The 17525-nt window shown below is 50.8% G+C and overlaps 1 protein-coding gene across 2 annotated transcripts in view; it reads left to right on the top strand.

Moving 5' to 3' along the window:
- LOC140201726 (POU domain, class 2, transcription factor 2-like) overlaps positions 1-17525 on the top strand; it is a 57947-nt gene that overhangs the window by 6518 nt on the left and 33904 nt on the right. For both annotated transcript variants that reach the window (XM_072266307.1, XM_072266308.1), the window contains exons 2-5: positions 10606-10671; positions 12390-12424; positions 15098-15160; positions 17112-17225. In XM_072266307.1, coding sequence (XP_072122408.1) covers positions 10614-10671; positions 12390-12424; positions 15098-15160; positions 17112-17225 — 270 coding nt within the window. In that variant the 5' untranslated portion in view covers positions 10606-10613. The remainder of the gene's footprint in view (positions 1-10605; positions 10672-12389; positions 12425-15097; positions 15161-17111; positions 17226-17525) is intronic.

Here is a 17525-nt window from a genome sequence, read left to right as displayed (position 1 = left end):
TTCCTTCCTACTGGAACATGCCTTTCCTATACATTGTGTAGTTGGTCTTTAAGCACGCTCTACATGTAACATGTGGACTTGCCCAAAAGCAGCTGTTCCCAATGAACTTTCCCTAGTTCCTGTTTAATAGTCTCATAATTTTCCCTGCTCCAATTTAATACTCTCCCATAAAGTCTGTACTTATTTATCCTTATCTATAGTTATCTTAAAACCTAAGGAATTGTGGTCACAGTTCCCTAATTGTTCCCCACTGAAAGGTCAGTCACCTGGCCAGGCTCATTTCCCAGCACCAGGTCCAGTGTGGCTCCACATTGATTTAAGAAACTCTCCTGGATGTACCTAACAATTTCTTCTCCACCTAAACTTCTTTCACTAAGGAGGTCCATGTCTACATGGGAGAAGGTGAAGTCACCCACAACAACAACCTTATTGTTCTTATATGTTTCCCTAATCAGCCTGCATATCTGCTGCTCAACGTCTCAGTGTCTATTGGGGACTCTGCATCATCCAATATAGTGATTGCACCTTTCTAGTATTTGAGATGTATCCATGTAGATGCAGAGGATGAGGCCTCTATTCTGTGCAGGGAAGATTCTAACATGGATAAAGCAGTGGCTGACTGGCAGGGGGCAATGAGTGGGAATAAAGGGAGCCTTTCTGGTTAGCTGCTGGTGACTAGTGGTGTTCCACAGGGGTCTGTTTTGGGACCAATTCTTTTTCTGTTATATGTCAATGATTTGGACAATAGATTAATGGCTTTGTTGCAAAATTTGCAGATGATATGAAGGTAGGTGGAGAGGGAAGTAGTTCTGAGGAAGTAGAGAGGCTACAAAAGGACTTAGACATATTAGGAGAATGGGCAAAGAAGTGGCAGATGGAACACAGTGTGGGGAAGTGTACGATCATTCACTTTGTTTCCTATGGTGGGAGAGTTGAAGACACAGCCTCAGAATAGAGGGGTGCCCTTTTAGAATGAGATGAGGAGGAATTTCTTTAGCCAGAGAGTGGTGAATCAGTGGAAGCCAAGTCTGTATGTACGAGGGCTAATTGATAAGTTTGTGGCCTAAGGTAGAAAGAGACGAGTTATTAACTTCAAATTTTCTGCATTTTCACACAAAGAGTTGAACTGCACGTGCATGTAACGAGAGCTGTATAACTTACCTCCTTCTACCTTAGGCTATGAACTTATCAATCACCCCTGCTGTGGACTACCTGGAGGTCCAACATACTCCCGTTACATGCACGTGCAGTTCAACTCTTTGAGTGAAAATGCAGAAAGTTTGAAGTTAATAACTCATCTCCTTCTACTTTAGGCCATGAACTTATTAATCACCCCTGCTGTCAACCACTTCTACAAACAAGGGATCCTTATGCTCCACGACCGCTGGACTGAGTGTGTACATGTAGGAGGGGACTATGTTGAAAAATAAATGTGCTAGGTTTTCTAAAATTGACTCCTTCTACCTTAGGCCACGAACTTATGAATCACCCCTCATATGTTTAAGGCCGAGGTTGATAGAGTCTTGTTTGGTCAGGGCATGAAGGAATGTGGGGAGAAGGCAGGGGACTGGGGCTGAGAGGAAAAATGGATCAGCAGTAATGAAATGGCGGAGCAGACTCAATGGGCCAAATGGCCTAATTCTACTCCTATGTTTTACAGTCTTATGGTGTCCTTTGAATGCAGCTGATTAATAGCATTACTCCCCTCCCTCCCCCAAATTTATTTTATCTCCCGCCATATCATTCTTTAAGCATTGAAACCGTGGAACTTGAAGCATCAAGCCATGTCCCTCTCTCTCAACCAGGTCTTTGTTATGGCCACATCATCATAGTTCCGTGCACTGATCCATGTTCTTCTAAATTCGTCAGCCTTACCCATATTTCTCCTTGCTTTAAAATACACACATTTCAATCTGTCTATCCCAATGTATCTATTACCCTGCTCCTGCTTGTCCTTACTGGTCATGGCGACAGCCTTCCTCTCAGTCCCTCCACTTTCCAACCTAATGCTCTGGTTCCCATTCCCTTGCCAAACTAGTTGAAACCCTCCTGAATAGCACTAGCGAGCTTCCCGGCCAGGATATTGGTTCCCCACCTGTTAAAGTTCAACCTACTCATCTTGTACAGGTAGATCACCCCTGCCCTAGAGGAGATTCCAATGATCCAAGAACCTGAAACTCTGCCCCCTGCACCAGTTCTCAGCCACACATTCATCCGTTCCATCTTTCTATTCCTGCCCTGACAAGCATGTCGCACCAGGAGTAATTCAAAGGTTGCTACCTTCAAGGTTTTGCTTTTCAGTCTCTTTCCCAACTCCCTATACTCACTGTGCAGGACCTACTCCACCATCCTTCCTCTGTCTGTTGTGCAAATGTACAATGCAACCTCGGGCTACTCACCTTACCCCTTGAGAGTGCTCCGAGACAACCTTAACCCTGACATCTGGGAGGCAACATACCATCCTGGAGTATCTTTCCAGCCAAATAATCTCCAGTTTGTCCCCCTAACGATTGAATCTCCAACCACCATTGTTCTGCCTTACATGCTGAGCTTCAGAGACAGACCAGGAACGCTGACCTGGCTAAAATCTATTTGGACCTCCTTTGCCCAGCACAGTCTATCATGATCGTCCTGCAATCTGGACTGTGGATGCATGGTTAATCTTCGTACTGCTGCAGAACCCCTGCCCACTTACTCACACCAAGGCCTGGATTGTTCAGGTCTGTTCCTGAAGGCGAGGGTGGAGTACTGAGGCCTGTGCAGCCCCCCCACCCCCCGCCGTCCCCAATGGGAGCACCTTGCTGTCTGAACCTTCCACTGAACCCACTTGCCTTGGGGATCCCATGGGTTCTTACTTTTCTGCTCAACCTGTTAAAAGTTTCACCAGGCTCCATGTAACCTACATCACGTGCTTCATCCACCTGCACCTCGTCACCTCTGTCAAACATGATGTTCCCTTAACAAACCCGCACTGACTGGCTTGATCAATCTGTGCCCACCTCAGTCAAGATCTATCCGCCCTTCAGAATGGATCCCAGTGCTAAAATTAAGCTAACGGCATTGTACTTCCACAGTTCCCCCCACCCACCATCTTGTACAACACCAACTCTCCTTCACTGCCTGGTACTGTCCCTGCAGCCATGAAGATATAAAAATTGTAGGGAGAGCCTTTCCAGTTTTCTCCCTTTCTTCTTTTAACAGCCTGTCATATGCGTTTTCTGGGCCTGCTAATTTATCTATACTCCAGGATGATAAATGCTTTAACGATAAATAAATATCAAAGCAACTGCAGATGCTGGAAATCTAAAATAAAAGCAGAAAATACTGAAAACAATCAGCAGGTCAGGCAGCATCTGAAACAGAATTAAAGTTTGAGATAAACGCCTTACCACTTCCTCTTTTACCCTGTTTACCCATCCACAGTTTCACATTTATTTCTCTAAACTACATCTTTGATTCATACCCTCTTTTGTGAAAAATATTATTGTGATTATTTTTTACTGTGTCTTCATCTTCCTCACTTCTCTTCCTCACTGCTCTGCACTCCTGGTGCTTGACATAAGCTTCCCTTTCTTGCCTTATCTTTCACTGAGTGCACCTATATTTAGCTGTCCTATCCTTTCTGTTTGTGGAAACATGTTTGACCGGAACATATTCAATCTCTCCTCAAGATCCTTCCTTTGCTGCTGAGATTGATTTTCTTCCAAGCGTCTCCTTCTAGTCCAGTCTTGTTAACTTCAGTAGAGCTGACTTTATCCTGATTTGGAGCCTTTGCTCCCATCTTATCCCTCCGCTTTTCTATGTCTATGCTGTTTTGTGATCACTACCGCAATAATGCTCCCCCACTGATACACTTTCCACCTGCCCAGCCTTCCTCCCTCAAACTGAATCCAGACTGGTCCTGGTGAGGGGCAGTCTATCTGGCCTGCTCTCCTGGAGATGCACCTAGTGCCCTAGGGATCAATGACTCTCTCTCTCCTGCCTCACCTCTGCAGCCACAAATTCATCTGCCCAACATCCTGTTTGTGTGGTCACTGGCAGCTGCTGTGTAGCTTCTCTCTCTCCTCTCTACCTGTCGTGTATCAATGGGTGTCTAAGAATATCAGAAATTTAAAAAAATGTTTCTGATTACCACATTTCTGGAAGTAAGATTTTTGAACAACAGTACAGCACTGGACAGGCATTCAGCTCACAATGTGCCAATCTTGATGCCAGTTTAGAGCAACACACACAAATTGCTGAAGGATCTCAGCACATCGTGCAGCATCTATGGAAATGCATAAACAGTCGACATTTTGGGATGAGACCCTTCATCAGGACTGGCCAATTTATAGTAAATGCTCTCTTCCTATGTGTCCTCCATATCCTTCTATATTCATATTCCTGTGTCTATCTAACAGCTCCCTAAACTCTACCAAGCTTCCTGTATCCACCATTACCCCTGGTAATCCATTCCAAGTACCTACCACTCTCTGTGTAAAAAAAAATCGTCCCTCACGTCAGCTTTAAACTTCCCTCCCCACCCAACCTTAAAAGCATACCTTCTGGTGTCTGACATTTTTACCCTTGGGGAAAAGTTTCTAACTGTCTACCCTAACTTTGCTTCTTATAGTTTTAAAAACCTCTGTAAGGTCTCCATTCATTCACCAATACTCAAAGGAGAACAATAACCTCTCCTTGATAGCTCATATCCTGTAATCCAGACACTTCCTGGTAACACTCTTCTGCAGCCTCTCCCTCTCCACATCCACATCCTACCTATAATAGGACAGTCAGACTGCACGCAATACTCCAAGTGTGGTGTGACTAATGTTTCATACAGCTGCAGTGTGACTTCCTCACTCTTCTACTCAAAACGCATACCAATGAAGACAATCATGCTGTATATCTTCTTTACTGTTTTATCCACCTGTGTGACCACTTTTGGTGACCTGGACCCCAAGATCCCTCTGAACTTCAATGCTATAAAGGCCTACCCTGTATAGTACACTGTCTCCTTTCATTTGTCCTGTCAAAGTTCAACACCTCTATAGTAGAAAAAGTGAATAACAAGGTGGTGTTTGTGGGTTCATGGGCTGTTCAGAAATTTGGTGGTGGAGAGGAAGAAACTGGTACTAAAACATTCAGTGCGGGTCTCCAGTCTCCTGTGCCTCCGATTTCATGAGCCACAGACTTTTGAAGATGCCCTCAGTGGTGGGGAGTCTTGTGCTCACTGAGTCTACGGCTTCTTTCGATCCTGTAGATTAGATCTCCATACCAGGAGATGATGCACCAGAAGAGGTTGTCTCCACTGCACATCTGTAGAAATTTTCTTTAGACTCTTTGGTGATCTCAGGCTCCTAATGAGGTGGAGCCAGCTGCTGGTGTTGCCTTTGTAGCTGCAGAATCCTGTGTTGTCTGCGGTACCTGGAGTAGGCAGGTGGGAATCTTGTACAGCATGGACAAGTGTGGCTGAAGAGACTGTTTCGGTGTGGTATGGCTCCTGACCCTACCAATCACTCTGTGGGTTTCACACTTACGAGTCCTTCCAAAGGGCATCATCTCACTTGCAGCAAAGGGTGATTAAATTGTAGGGCACTGGAGGTCATGCAGGGAGATCAGGGAGTGCGCTCCCCACAGCTGGGTGGTTGTGGCAGAGATTAATTATCCAGTAAGGGGCAATATAAAAGAGTATCTGTAATGGAAAAGGTGCAAGAATATCATCAGCAATCCTGGGTAAGAATTTCAAGTAAAACATAATGACTTGAGACCGTCAGTGACAGTGTTGGAATGGTGTTAAACTTCATGGAATCACACAGCATGGAAACAGGCTGTTCAGTCTGCTGCCTGCACTGGCCAGTGCACACGCATCTGCTTTCACCACATCTTCTAGAACTTGGCCCCCCACCCCCGTACCCTTCTCTGCCTGGGAGGCAGTCACCACTCAGGCAGAAGAAGGTCACCTTCAGATTCTCTCTAAGTCTCTGGCCCACTTCCCCTATCTCAGTAAGAAATTACAGCTAGAAATTCCATTGTGTAACCTCTGGAATGATGATGCTGTTCAGATCATATATCAAGTTGTATATTTTGTTGAGACATTAGTGGGGTCTAGTTTGGAGTACTGTGTGCAGGTTTGGCTATCTAGCTACAGGAAATATATCAATCAGATTGAAAGAGTGCAGAGAAAACTTACAAGGATGGTGCTGGGGTTTGTGAACCTGAGTTTTAGGGAGGGGTTGAGTAGGTTACGATTTCATTCACTGCAGGGCAGGAGAATGGGGGAGATCTTATGGAGGTACAGTATACAAAATTATGAGGGGTATAGATAGGGGTATGCAGGCTTTAAGAAGTTTAAGATGCAAGGTGAAATATTAAGGGGAATCTGAGGAGAAACTTCTTCACTCAGGGGGTGCTGAGATTGTGGAATGAGCTGCCAGAGTAAATGGTAAATGGGGGTTCACTTGTAATGTATAATGAATTGGTAGATATATGAGAGAGGTAGGGAGGGATATGGTCTGGGTGCAGGTAGATGGGACTAGGCAGAAGATCAGGTCAGTATGAACTAGATGGGCCAAAAGGCTTGTTTCAATGCTGTAGTGCTCTATGCCTCAAGTACTGTGTTCATCTGAAGAGCAGGATTGTGCAGGTGGCCAAGTGTGGCAGGGAGATATAACCCTGGCTTTTTAGCCGTATTTACAATCTTTATGGTGAAGTAAAATTCCTTCAGTTGACAAATTGCAGAGTTGTGGACGCAGCTTTGAACATCACAAAAACCAGCCTCCCCTCTACGAACTCTTTCGCTGCCTCAGTAATGCAGCCAACATAATCAAAAACCCCATCCACCCCTGACATCCTGTCTTCTCCCCCGTCTATCGGGCAGAAGGTACAAAAGCCTGAAAGCACACACCACCAGGTTCATGGACTGCTTCTACCCCACTGTTATAAGACCATTCAGCAGACCACCAGTAAGTTAAAATGGACTTTTGACCTCATCTCCCTCGTTACGATCTTGCTCCTTATTGTTTACCTGCACAGCACTTTCTCTGTCACTGTTCACTTTATTCTCTGTTCTGTCATTGTTTTTATCGTTTTACTTCAGTGCACTGTGTAGTGATTTGATCTGTATGAACAGTATGCAAGACAAGCTTTTCACTGTACCTCAGTGCATGTGACAATAATAAACCAATACCAATTCCAATACGCTTCTGTTCAGCAATTCCATTGCAGCCTGTGCCTCCCTCTGGTTCCCCTCCTCCTTCTCTTTATTCCATGGTCCACTGTCTTCACCTGTTAGATACTTCCTTCAGTCCTGCACCGCTTCCACCTATCCCCTCCCTGCTTCTTACTTCACCCACACCCACCCACCCCCTGCCAGCTTGTACTCCACCTCCCACCCCACCCCTCCCTTCTTATTCTGACTCCTGCCCCTTCCTTTCCAATCCTGATGAAGTGTCTCGGACAAAAATGCAGTTTTAACACCACCCAGGATGTGGCAGTACTCACAGTGAGGGAAAAGCAGGCATCCCAGTGAAACTACTGTTTCAGAAATGGCAGCTTAACAAATTGACTCAGGGAGAACATGATCTAGCGACTAACACAAAGGGTACATCCCAGAAAGCTGGTGGGTCAATTGCGCATCACCTAACCATTTGCATTGTAGTAGTCAGTGCTGGTAACATTTTAATTAAATGCTGCAGGCCAGAGTTCCTGGAGTTCCTGCTAAACAAGGGACCCCTTTTGTAACCGTAGGGTTTTCATTTGTGGATGTTCTACTTCAGCTGACTGGTCTCTGGTTGAATTCATGAACACCAGGGGAAAGAAGACCCGACAGGGTGAAGCATAAATGGGGAAGTATCTCGAGCAGGGGTTCCTAGCTGTTGTCCAAGGACCCCTTGCTTAATGGTATTGGTCAGCGGCATAAAAAAAGATTGGGGACCCCTGATCTAGAGAAACACACACAAAATGCTGGAGAAGCTCAGCAGGTCAGGCGGCATCTGTGGGGGAGAGTAAACAGTTGACATTTTTGGCTGAGATACTTCACCAGGATTGGAAAGGAAGGGGCAGAAGTCAGAATAAGAAGGTAGGGGTGGGGGTGGGCACTCCACTCCCTCCTGACCTATGCTTTGGAGATGGGGATAAAGTTTTTGGGGTGTCAGGGCTGGCCAAGTTAGGCACCGAGGTCAGCACGGAATGGTTGGGCCGAATGGTCTGTAAGCATGCAGTATTGCTCTGTGGCACTCTTTGTACTGGAACCCCTTCCCTCCACCCTACCGTCTGAAACAATCAGGTCTGCCCCGTCTGGGGACGACCTCTCCATCCAGAGAGTTGGACCAACAGTCCCACTGGCCCCAGGGGCATTGGTGGCAGGGACGAAGAGCTGGACAGATGGGTGAAAGGGAGGTGAGGTTCAGCAAGTGGGTGCGGAACTGCACCCGTGACACATTAAATTACTTGGTACTTCAAGAACGGGATGACTTGATTTGTTGAGACTGTCTTGGTATTGGTATTGATTTATTATTAATAAACTCTTCTCGGGCTTCCAGCCAGGTCAGCCATCTATTTTAACTGAAGTTTTGATGATGAACTCTGCCATCTTCATCAGGGATGATGCCTGGGCATGTCTAGTCTGGTGGTATTTATACCCCCGTCGTCCGTCCCTCCTGATTGGATAGTCCTCATCCAATCAGGTTTCCACTGTCCCACCTTGTTTACAAAGACAAAGCAATTTTAACGAAGACGAAGGTCTCGCTCTAAGTGAGCTGGAATTCGATTATCCCCTTGAGCCAGGAATATGTACTTTCAGGGTTTTGTATCTTCTCCCTGATGGGAGGGGGGAGAAGAGAGAATGTCCTGGGTGGGTGGGGTCTTTCATTAAGCCAGCTGCTTTACTGAGACAGTGAGTAGTGTAAACACTCACTCTTCCTTCAGTTAGTCCTGATGAAGGGTCTCGGTCTGAAACGTCGACTGTACCTCTTCCTAGAGATGCTGCCTGGCCTGCTGCGTTCACCAGCAACTTTGATGTGTGTTGCATGGAGGGAGCACTGGTTTTAGTGATATGCAACTGTCTGCAGCTTCTTGTGTTGACGGGCGGAGCAGTTGCTGTGCAAGGCTATGATGCATGCAGATGGGATGCTTCTATGTGCATTGATAAAAGTCAGTGATGGTGCACGGAGACATATCAAATTTCTTCAGCTTTCCATGGAAGGAGAGGACTTTGTGAGCTCTCCATGCTGCAGGTAGACCATCTGCGTAGAGGTTGGCGTTCACCGCCCTCCCTCCCCACCCCTTGGATGGTTCAGGCACGGAACCCACCACTGATGTCAGCACCCCAGCTCCCCCACCCCCCATGGTAAATGCCCAGGGTGTCCTCTTGCTACCCACCCACATCCTGGGCTGGAACACCATTTTACCCCTCTTAGCCAGCCAGTGGCCCCTCCCAGAGACAAGCCAGGGACGGTCTCTCCCTTCACTAAACGATCTAGGAACAAAGCAGGTCAGGCAACATCTATGGGGAGGAATAAAGAGTCGATTTCTTATTCCTCTCCCCTAATGCAGCTTGACCTGCTGAGTTTCTCCAGCATCTTGTGCGTGTTACTCCGGATTTCTGGAACCTGCAGGAACTCCTGTGTTTATACACCCTGTAACCTGCCCCTTGGTCACTTTTCCTCAAACTCCTTTGGTGGGTCCATCCCCTCCTCGAGCCCACCCTGAGCCCCTGGAGTAGTTACCCCTCCCCCACTGAGATTGGTCCACTTCTCCCGGGATTGATCCTTACCTCCCCCACTCTGGGATCTGCTGGCCTCCCTCCTGTAGTCGAGGTACACAGGAGTGACTGGCCTCTCCACCCAGTCTCCCTCTGTCTCCTTTCCCTCTCTTCCCACTTCACCCTCCAGCTCCTGCCCTCTCTTTCTCATCAGTCTCAATGTTCCCCCTTCCTTTCCTCCTCTGTCTCTGCTCTGCTCTCTCACTCTCTCCATGGCTCTCCCTTTCCCTCTATCCCTCACCTCCCCCCTGCTGTTCTCTCTCTCTTTTGTTTTCTTTTATCCATCTTTTCCTTCTCTTCTCCATTTCTTTCCCCTTGATTTTCCTTTCTGTACCTATCTTTCCATCTCTCTCTCTCTCACTGCCTCTCTATCTCCCATTCTCTCTCACTACCACTACTTCTCCCCTGCTATCTCTTTTGTCCATCTGTATCTTCGTATCTCTGACTCACTCTCTTTTCCATATCTCTATTTCACAATCTTTCCTCCCTCTCCTTCTCTCCCTCACCCTCTCTCTCACTGTCAGTCACTCTTTCTCTCTGTCTCGTTATGTCACCCCTAACTACCCAGGAAAGAACAGTTCCACTTTTACTGAAGTCCATAAGTCAAAAAATACACAAAACTCACTGGGTATTGTAACTATACCTCTGCAATATTGCAATAAGCCAAGAAAATTCATAAGAAACATTAACCAAAAGTAAAGAGAGAGGAAACTCGTTCTGTCGTTAGTGGAATGTCGTGTTTGTACAAACGTTGGACTTTTCAATGTGATGGTATGAGGGGAGCAGTGTCAGTGTGAAATGCCAAGCGCTGGTAACCCGGGGACAGCCTGTGTCTGAAGTTAATGTTTGTCATCTCCCTGCAGAAATAAGAATGAACAAAGAGACAGAATGTGAGAGTGCCGGATTGGAGTCCCAGCTGGATCTTACAGGTACAGCCATGCTTACAGGTACAACTGCCAGGAGGGTGGAACATCGCTATCGCCTCACTACCCGCACCATCTCATCCCAACATATCTCTACACCCCTCCCCACCCCCACCCAACTCTCACTGGTGACACAAGGATGGGGTGGGGGCTAAGCTTCCATATGGGTATGTGTCTGCCTCTGCCAGTGTGGTGTGACCGGGTGGGAGGGGGTGGCAAGAGGGGGTGTGACCGGGTGGGAGGGGGTAGCAAGAGGGGGTGTGACCGGGTGGGAGGGGGTGGCTGGAACCAGACTCAAGCGGTGGGACCAACTCATTCAGATGGAGTGTGTGCAGTGGGAAAGGGCATGGGGAGGAGGGAGCTGGGGGAAGAGGGAAGGTAGGGGAGGAGAGAGGTAGGGAGGAGGGAGTTGGGGAGGAGGAAGATGCGTGTAGGGGAGGTGGGGTAGAGAGAGGTGGGGAAGGAGCGAGGTGAGGAGAGAGATGAGTGAGGGGGAGGTTGGGAGGAGAGAGGTGGGTGAGAAGGGAGGTAGGGGAGGAGGGAGGTGAGTGAAGGGGAAGGTGGGGGAGGAGGGAGTTGGGGAGGAGGTAGAGGGTGGGTGAGGAGGGAGATGAGCGAAGGGGGAGGTAGTGAGGAGGGAGGTGGGTGAGGAGCGAAGTAGGGGAGGAGGGAAGTGAGTGAAGGGGAAGGTGGGGGAGGAGGGAGTTGGGGAAGGTGGGGGAGGAGGGAGTTGGGGAGGAGGTAGAGGGTGGGTGAGGAGGGAGATGAGCGAAGGGGGAGGTAGTGAGGAGGGAGGTGGGTGAGGAGCGAGGTAGGGGAGGAGGGAGGTGAGTGAAGGGGAAGGTGGGGGAGGAGGGAGTTGGGGAGGAGGTAGAGGGTGGGTGAGGAGGGAGATGAGCGAAGGGGGAGGTAGTGAGGAGGGAGGTGGGTGAGGAGGGAGGTAGGGGAGGAGGGAGGTGAGTGAAGGGGAAGGTGGGGGAGGAGGGAGTTGGGGAGGAGGTAGAGGGTGGGTGAGGAGGGAGATGAGCGAAGGGGAGGTGGTGAGGAGGGAGGTGGGTGAGGAGGGAGGTAGGGGAGGAGGGAGCTGAGTGAAGGGGAAGGTGGAGGAGGGAGTTGGGGAGGAGGTAGAGGGTGGGTGAGAAGGGAGATGAGCGAAGGGGGAGGTGGTGAGGAGGGAGTTGGGAAGGAGGTAGAAGGTTGGTGAGGAGGGAGATGAGCGAAGGGGAGGTGGGGAAAGAGGGAGGTAAGGAGGGAGATGAGCGAAGGGGAAGGTGGTGAGGAGGGAGATGAGTGAAGGGGAGGTGGTGAGGAGGGAGGTGGAGAATGGCACCTCCTCCTGCCTGGTCCACTGCCTTCATGGGGCTTCCTAGGAGAGACCGACTGAGGACCAGGCGACCATTTGGCCAGCTTGAGCTTCCAGGTCCCCTGAGATTTCAGCTGCCCTCCACGTTGCCACGCTGAACTGCCCATCCACAGCCTCGGTGAGGCCAGTCACACGAGTGAGAGAAATGATCCCTTTTGTTCCCGCCCCACCGTGGAGCACTGCCATACGAAAGCAGCATCCGTAGTCTTGGGAGTGAGTTAGTCTGAAGCCTGGGGCCAACCTGCCCTGCCAACTGGAGCAGCATCCCATACCTGCTCCCCACCCACCTCTGCTTGGTAACCCCGGGCTGGGCCAGTCCCGTGTCACTCACCGATAATCCGTGTCTGTCTCTCTCTTCCAGACGCCGAGAGGAGCAGCTCAGACATCAATCACAAGGTGGGTGCTGTGGACCCTATCTGGTGTCCGATGTCTGGAACCGGAGGGGTGGGGTCTGGGGCAGAGGAGGGTGCCGAGCTGTCGGCAGGACGGCTGAGAGTAGTGGGGTGGGGGGGGGGGGTGTGATCGCACAGAGGGGCAGGGAGGAGTGGGTAGGAGAATGGAGGGATGGTATAGTGGGTCGTGACGGGAACCCTTGGGCTGGGTATGTTGTGTGCAGAGGCGCTGGAGCCTGGGGGTGGGGGTGGGGTGGTGGGGGATAGTGAGAGCACCTAATGGGATGTGGGGAGGTAGTGGATGGGGGGGGTGGTTAGTGGATTGTAGAGAGACTGAGACAGGCTCTTCGCTCACCCTGTCCATGTTGGCCAGCGCTCCCCCCCACCCCCCGTGCTTCTCCCCATTGCCAGCTTGGCGAGGTGGGGGGGGAGGAGAGGGAGGTTGATGGATGTGAAAGAGTGGTGTCGGGGGCTACGGAGGGTGTGGAGGCAATGTACCAGAGGGAGAGGGTGACCGAGAATTGTAAATCTCAGTGTTCCTGCTAGGCTGCCAATGGAGGAGTTGGCGGGAGGTACAAGGTGCTGTCCCTCTGGTTGGCAGTGGGAAAGGGAGAGAACAGACAGATTAGTGTGGGAATGGGATGAGGAGGTGAAATGGGGTACCTGTGACCGACAGGTCGGTATGCAGCTGTGCAGGACAGTCGCCCAGTCTGTGCCAATATAGGGGAGGCCACTGGATAGGGTAGACAAGGCTGGAGGAGATGCACGTGAATCTTTGCCTCACATTGAAGGGCCATTTAGAAGGTGGTGAAGGAAGAGGTCAGGGAAGGGCAGGTGGGGAGAGTTAAGCTGTCCAGGGGGCTAAGGAGGGAGTGGTTCTCAGGGAAGGTAGAAAGAGGTGAGGAAAGGAACATGAACGAAAGGTGTCATTAGTCAGGGCACTGAGTACAGGAGCTGGGACTTTTTGGTACATAGGTAGGTGGGTGAAAGTTGAATGGAGAGTTTTAGGTGATATCGCGCAGAAGGGTTAGATTGATTGAAAACCACAGTTTCAGGTGCTGGAAATCTTGAGCAATGCGCACAGAATGCTGGAGGAACTCAGCAAATCAGGCAACATCTGCAGAGAAACCTGCAGCGCATTACAGGCCCTTGAGCCCACAATGTTGTGCTGACTACATAACCTACTCTCGAAACTGCCTTGAATTTCCCTACCGCATAGCCCTCTGTTTTTCGAAGCTCCGTGGACCTATCTAAGGGTCTCTTAAAAGACCTTATCGTATCCGCCTCTACCATCGTCACTGGCAGTGAATTCCACGCACTCACCACTCTCTGTGTGAAAAACTTACCTCTGATATCCCCCTTGTACCTACTTCCAAGCCCCCTCGTGCTAGCCATTTCAGCCCTGGAAAAAAGCCTCTGGCTATCCACACGATCAATGCCTCTCATCAGCTTATACACCTCTATCAGGCCACCTCTCATCCTCTGTCACTCCAAGGAGAAAAGGCCAAGTTCACTCAACCTATTCTCATAAGGCATGATCCCCAATCCAGGCAACATCCTTGTGAATCTCCTCTGCACTCCTTCTATAGTGCCCACATCCTTCCTGTAATGAGATGACCAGAAATGAACACAGTACTTCGAGTGGAGTCTAACCAAGGTCTTATATAGCTGTAACATTACCTCACGGCTCTTGAACTCAGTCCCATGGTTGATGAAGGCCATCACACAATAGACCTTATGAACAACACTGTCAACCTGTGCAGCAGCTTTGAGCACCCCAAGATCTCGCAGATCCTCCACGCTGCCAAGAGTCTTACCATCAATATTAGGTTTTGTCTTTAAATTGGACCTACTGAAATGAACGACTTCACACTTAGCTGGGTTGAACTCCACCTGCCACCTCTCTTTATCTGACTCGGCACAGCGCCTCTCCTGTTCTCTGTTCCATGCTGTGATAGTCAGTGGTGAGGCCCCACTAGAAGCACTGTACTGTGCACAGTTTCAGTCACCCTGTTAGAGGAAAGATGTGGTTAGACCGGAACGAGTGCAAAGGGGATTTACGAGGATGTTGATAGGACTGAAATATAAAGAGAGATCAGCTGGGCTGGGTCTTCACTCCTTGGAACGTAGGAGAATGAGGGGCAACCTATTGAAAGTGTTGGGAGTGACGAGAGCCATGGATAAGATGAATGGTCACAGTATTTTCCCCAGTGCTGAGGGATATAGGTTTCAGATGAAAGGTTTAAAATGGACGAGAGAGAGGCGACCTTTGGTGAGCATGTGGAACTCCTTGCCAAAGGAAGTGGATCAGCCAGGTACAAAAGTATCTTTGAGCAGATATATGGAGGGGTACAGGGAAATGGAACTATTTGGACGGTCAGTGAGGTTAGCAGGCACTGTTTGAGTTGAGGGGCCTGTGTGCATGCTATACTGCTGTCTGAGTCTACACGGCCTGCGGTGGGATCTTGCTGCAGCTCGGCGTCTCCTGGTCTGACACTCCCCCTGTCCGATGGTTCACGAGCAGATGAGACGGTTCAGAGAGCGGCTGTGTGAGCGGGCGGTTCCCCGTCTGCCCCCCCCCACCCGCCGGCATCCCGGGGTTGTGTGTGGGCGCAGGGGTTGGGGGGGTGGGGTGGGGCGTTGGGGGAGACGAGCTGACGCCTGCTTTGTGTTTCAGACACAGCCCAGTAAAGTGCCGGCGATCTCCGCCCCCCCTGCGGCCCCCAGTCTCAGTAGCAAGGTAGGTGTCCGGGAGGCTGAAGGCACCCACGCGGCCCTGCGCTTCCTCCACCATCTGGCGCGTACACGCTCCGTGGCCGGAGCTTCCCCCTTGCCCGGCTCTCTGGCACGGGCAGGGAGTGAACCCGGGAAGAGGGGAAGAAGAAGCGAGAGAACTGGGGAGGAGGATTGGAGGGAGTGTGGCAATTGGGGAGGGACCCGAATCAGGGATGGATGGAGGGGACAAGGGAATGGGGAGGGGAGGTGGCAGGAATGAGGGATGGGTGGAGAGGGGGGAGTGGGATAGATGACGAGGAAACTGGGAGGGGTGTAGGAGGGAGTGAGGGAACTGAGGCCTGAGGAGAGGAGAAGGAGTGAGGGAACTGGAGGAGGAGGAAGAGTGGGAACTGGGATCTTGGGGGAGGAAGTGAGGGAATGGGGGTGGGAAGAAAGGAGTGAGAGAGGGAACCAGCGAGGAGGGAGTGAGAGAACAGAGGCCTGAGGAGAGGGAGTGATGTGACTGAACCCTGCAAGGGAATCAAGAGGGTGGAAGGTGGGAGTGAACCAGGGAGAGGGTGTAGGAGGGAGTGAGGTAACTTGGGAGGGGAAGGACTAATTCTTCTCCTCTACCAGTGTTGCTCAAGCCACATGCTGCTGTATGCTGTTGAGAGGCAGTGTCGGGTGTGGAGAGGGGCCGGATGTGAGGGAGCATTAGTTCACCTGCTCCTGCCAGAGAGATGAATCCTCCATTGCTTCGGCCCCCTCTCCCCGTCACCCACTGCTCACCACTTGTTCAGCACTTTCTCCTCTGTGGGCTCAGTGAGTCAGCTGTCCCCGTGGGCTGCTGGGGAAACCCCTGCTCCTGCTGTACCCAGCAGAAAACAACAGCTACACAGCACCGACACCCATCACTGCACAGAGTATTCCCTCCGAGGCAGGGCGCAGAGGGGCACCGACTGCAGTGGCTGGGGTGGGAGGCCATGTGTCAGGAAGTGTGTGAGGGGTATGTCAGGCTGTGTGTGGGGTGTATCAGGCAGTGTGTGAGATGGTGTGTCAGGAAGTGTGTGAGGGGTGTGTGTCAGGCTGTAGGGTGTGTCAGGCAGTGTGTGAGGGGTGTGTGTCAGGCCGTGTGTAGGGTGTGTCAGGCAGTGTGTGAGGATGTGTGTCAGGCAGTGTATAAGGAGGTGTGTCAGGAGATATGTCAAGCGAGTGTGAGGTGTGTCTGGTAGACGGCAGTGTGTGAGGAGGTGAGTCAGGTCGTGTGTGAAGATATGTGCCAGGCCACGTGTGAGGATGTGCGTTAGGCCGTGTGTGAGGAGGTGTGTCAGGTGGTATATAAGGAGGTGTGTTTGGAGGTGTGTCAGTAGATATGTCAAGCAGAGTGTGAGGTGTGTCAGGCAGTGTGTGAGGAGGTGTGTTTGGAGATATGTCAGGAGATATGTCAAGCAGAGTGTGAGGTATGTCAGGCAGTGTGTGAGGAGGTGTGTTTGGAGATATGTCAGGAGATATGTCAAGCAGAGTGTGAGGTGTGTCAGGCAGTGTGTGAGGAGGTGTGTCAGGAGATATGTCAAGCAGAGTATGAGGTGTGTCAGGTAGAGTGTGAGGAGGTGAGTCAGGTAGTGTTTGTGAGGCAGTATGTCGGGCAGTGTATGGAGAGGTGTGTCAGGCAGTACACTGTCTTTGCAATCTGGAGATTCGCTGTCTAAGATTCAGTGCGCCCCCCACTCCCACCTCCCGGCTCAGCACGGGTCGACGTTTCCCAGGAGTCAGCGGGGATGTGGCCTCCCATGAGGCAGCCTCAGTGCAGTCCAGAATCTTGCCCATTCCCAATGCTCGGAAACAAGTGTCGGACACGACACTCTAGGGCCTAGGCCCAGCGTGACCCATCTCTCTCCCACCCTCCGCTGCAGCCGAGCCCTGCCCAGAAGGGTACCGTCGTCTCCCCTCCCGCTAACACAGATCTCCCTCCACAGTTCAAGTCCGAAGATGCCGGCGACTGCCCCGATGCCCCCCAGCAGGCTCCCCAGCAGCAACAGACCCACCTCCCGCAGGCTCAGCTCATGCTGGCCAGCACCCAGCTGGCGGGGGTAAGTGACCTGACTGGGGTATCACTGGAGGTCGTGTATGGAATACTCATGGGACGGAGACCTGGGGGAGGGGGTGGAGCGACACACCCAGTACGAGGCAAATCACAGGACCTTCTGCGGCCTGGGTCTGAACCCTCTCCTGTCCCCTCTCGCCCCTTGAGCCCCCGGGAAGAATTAATCTTGTCCAGCTACCCGAGCTACAGTGAAACCCACAGCAACCCAATCCCCCTAATACCTTCCCGTCATCCCTCCACTTCCTCCTGCCTGAGCAACAGACAGTTGTGAGGAAACATCAGCCTT

The sequence above is a fragment of the Mobula birostris genome, chromosome 8 (genome assembly GCF_030028105.1).
Source record: "Mobula birostris isolate sMobBir1 chromosome 8, sMobBir1.hap1, whole genome shotgun sequence".
In the NCBI taxonomy this organism is placed as follows: Eukaryota; Metazoa; Chordata; class Chondrichthyes; order Myliobatiformes; family Myliobatidae; genus Mobula; species Mobula birostris.
The sequence above is the reverse complement of the archived record's forward strand: the minus strand, read 5'-3'. Positions and strand labels throughout refer to the sequence as shown.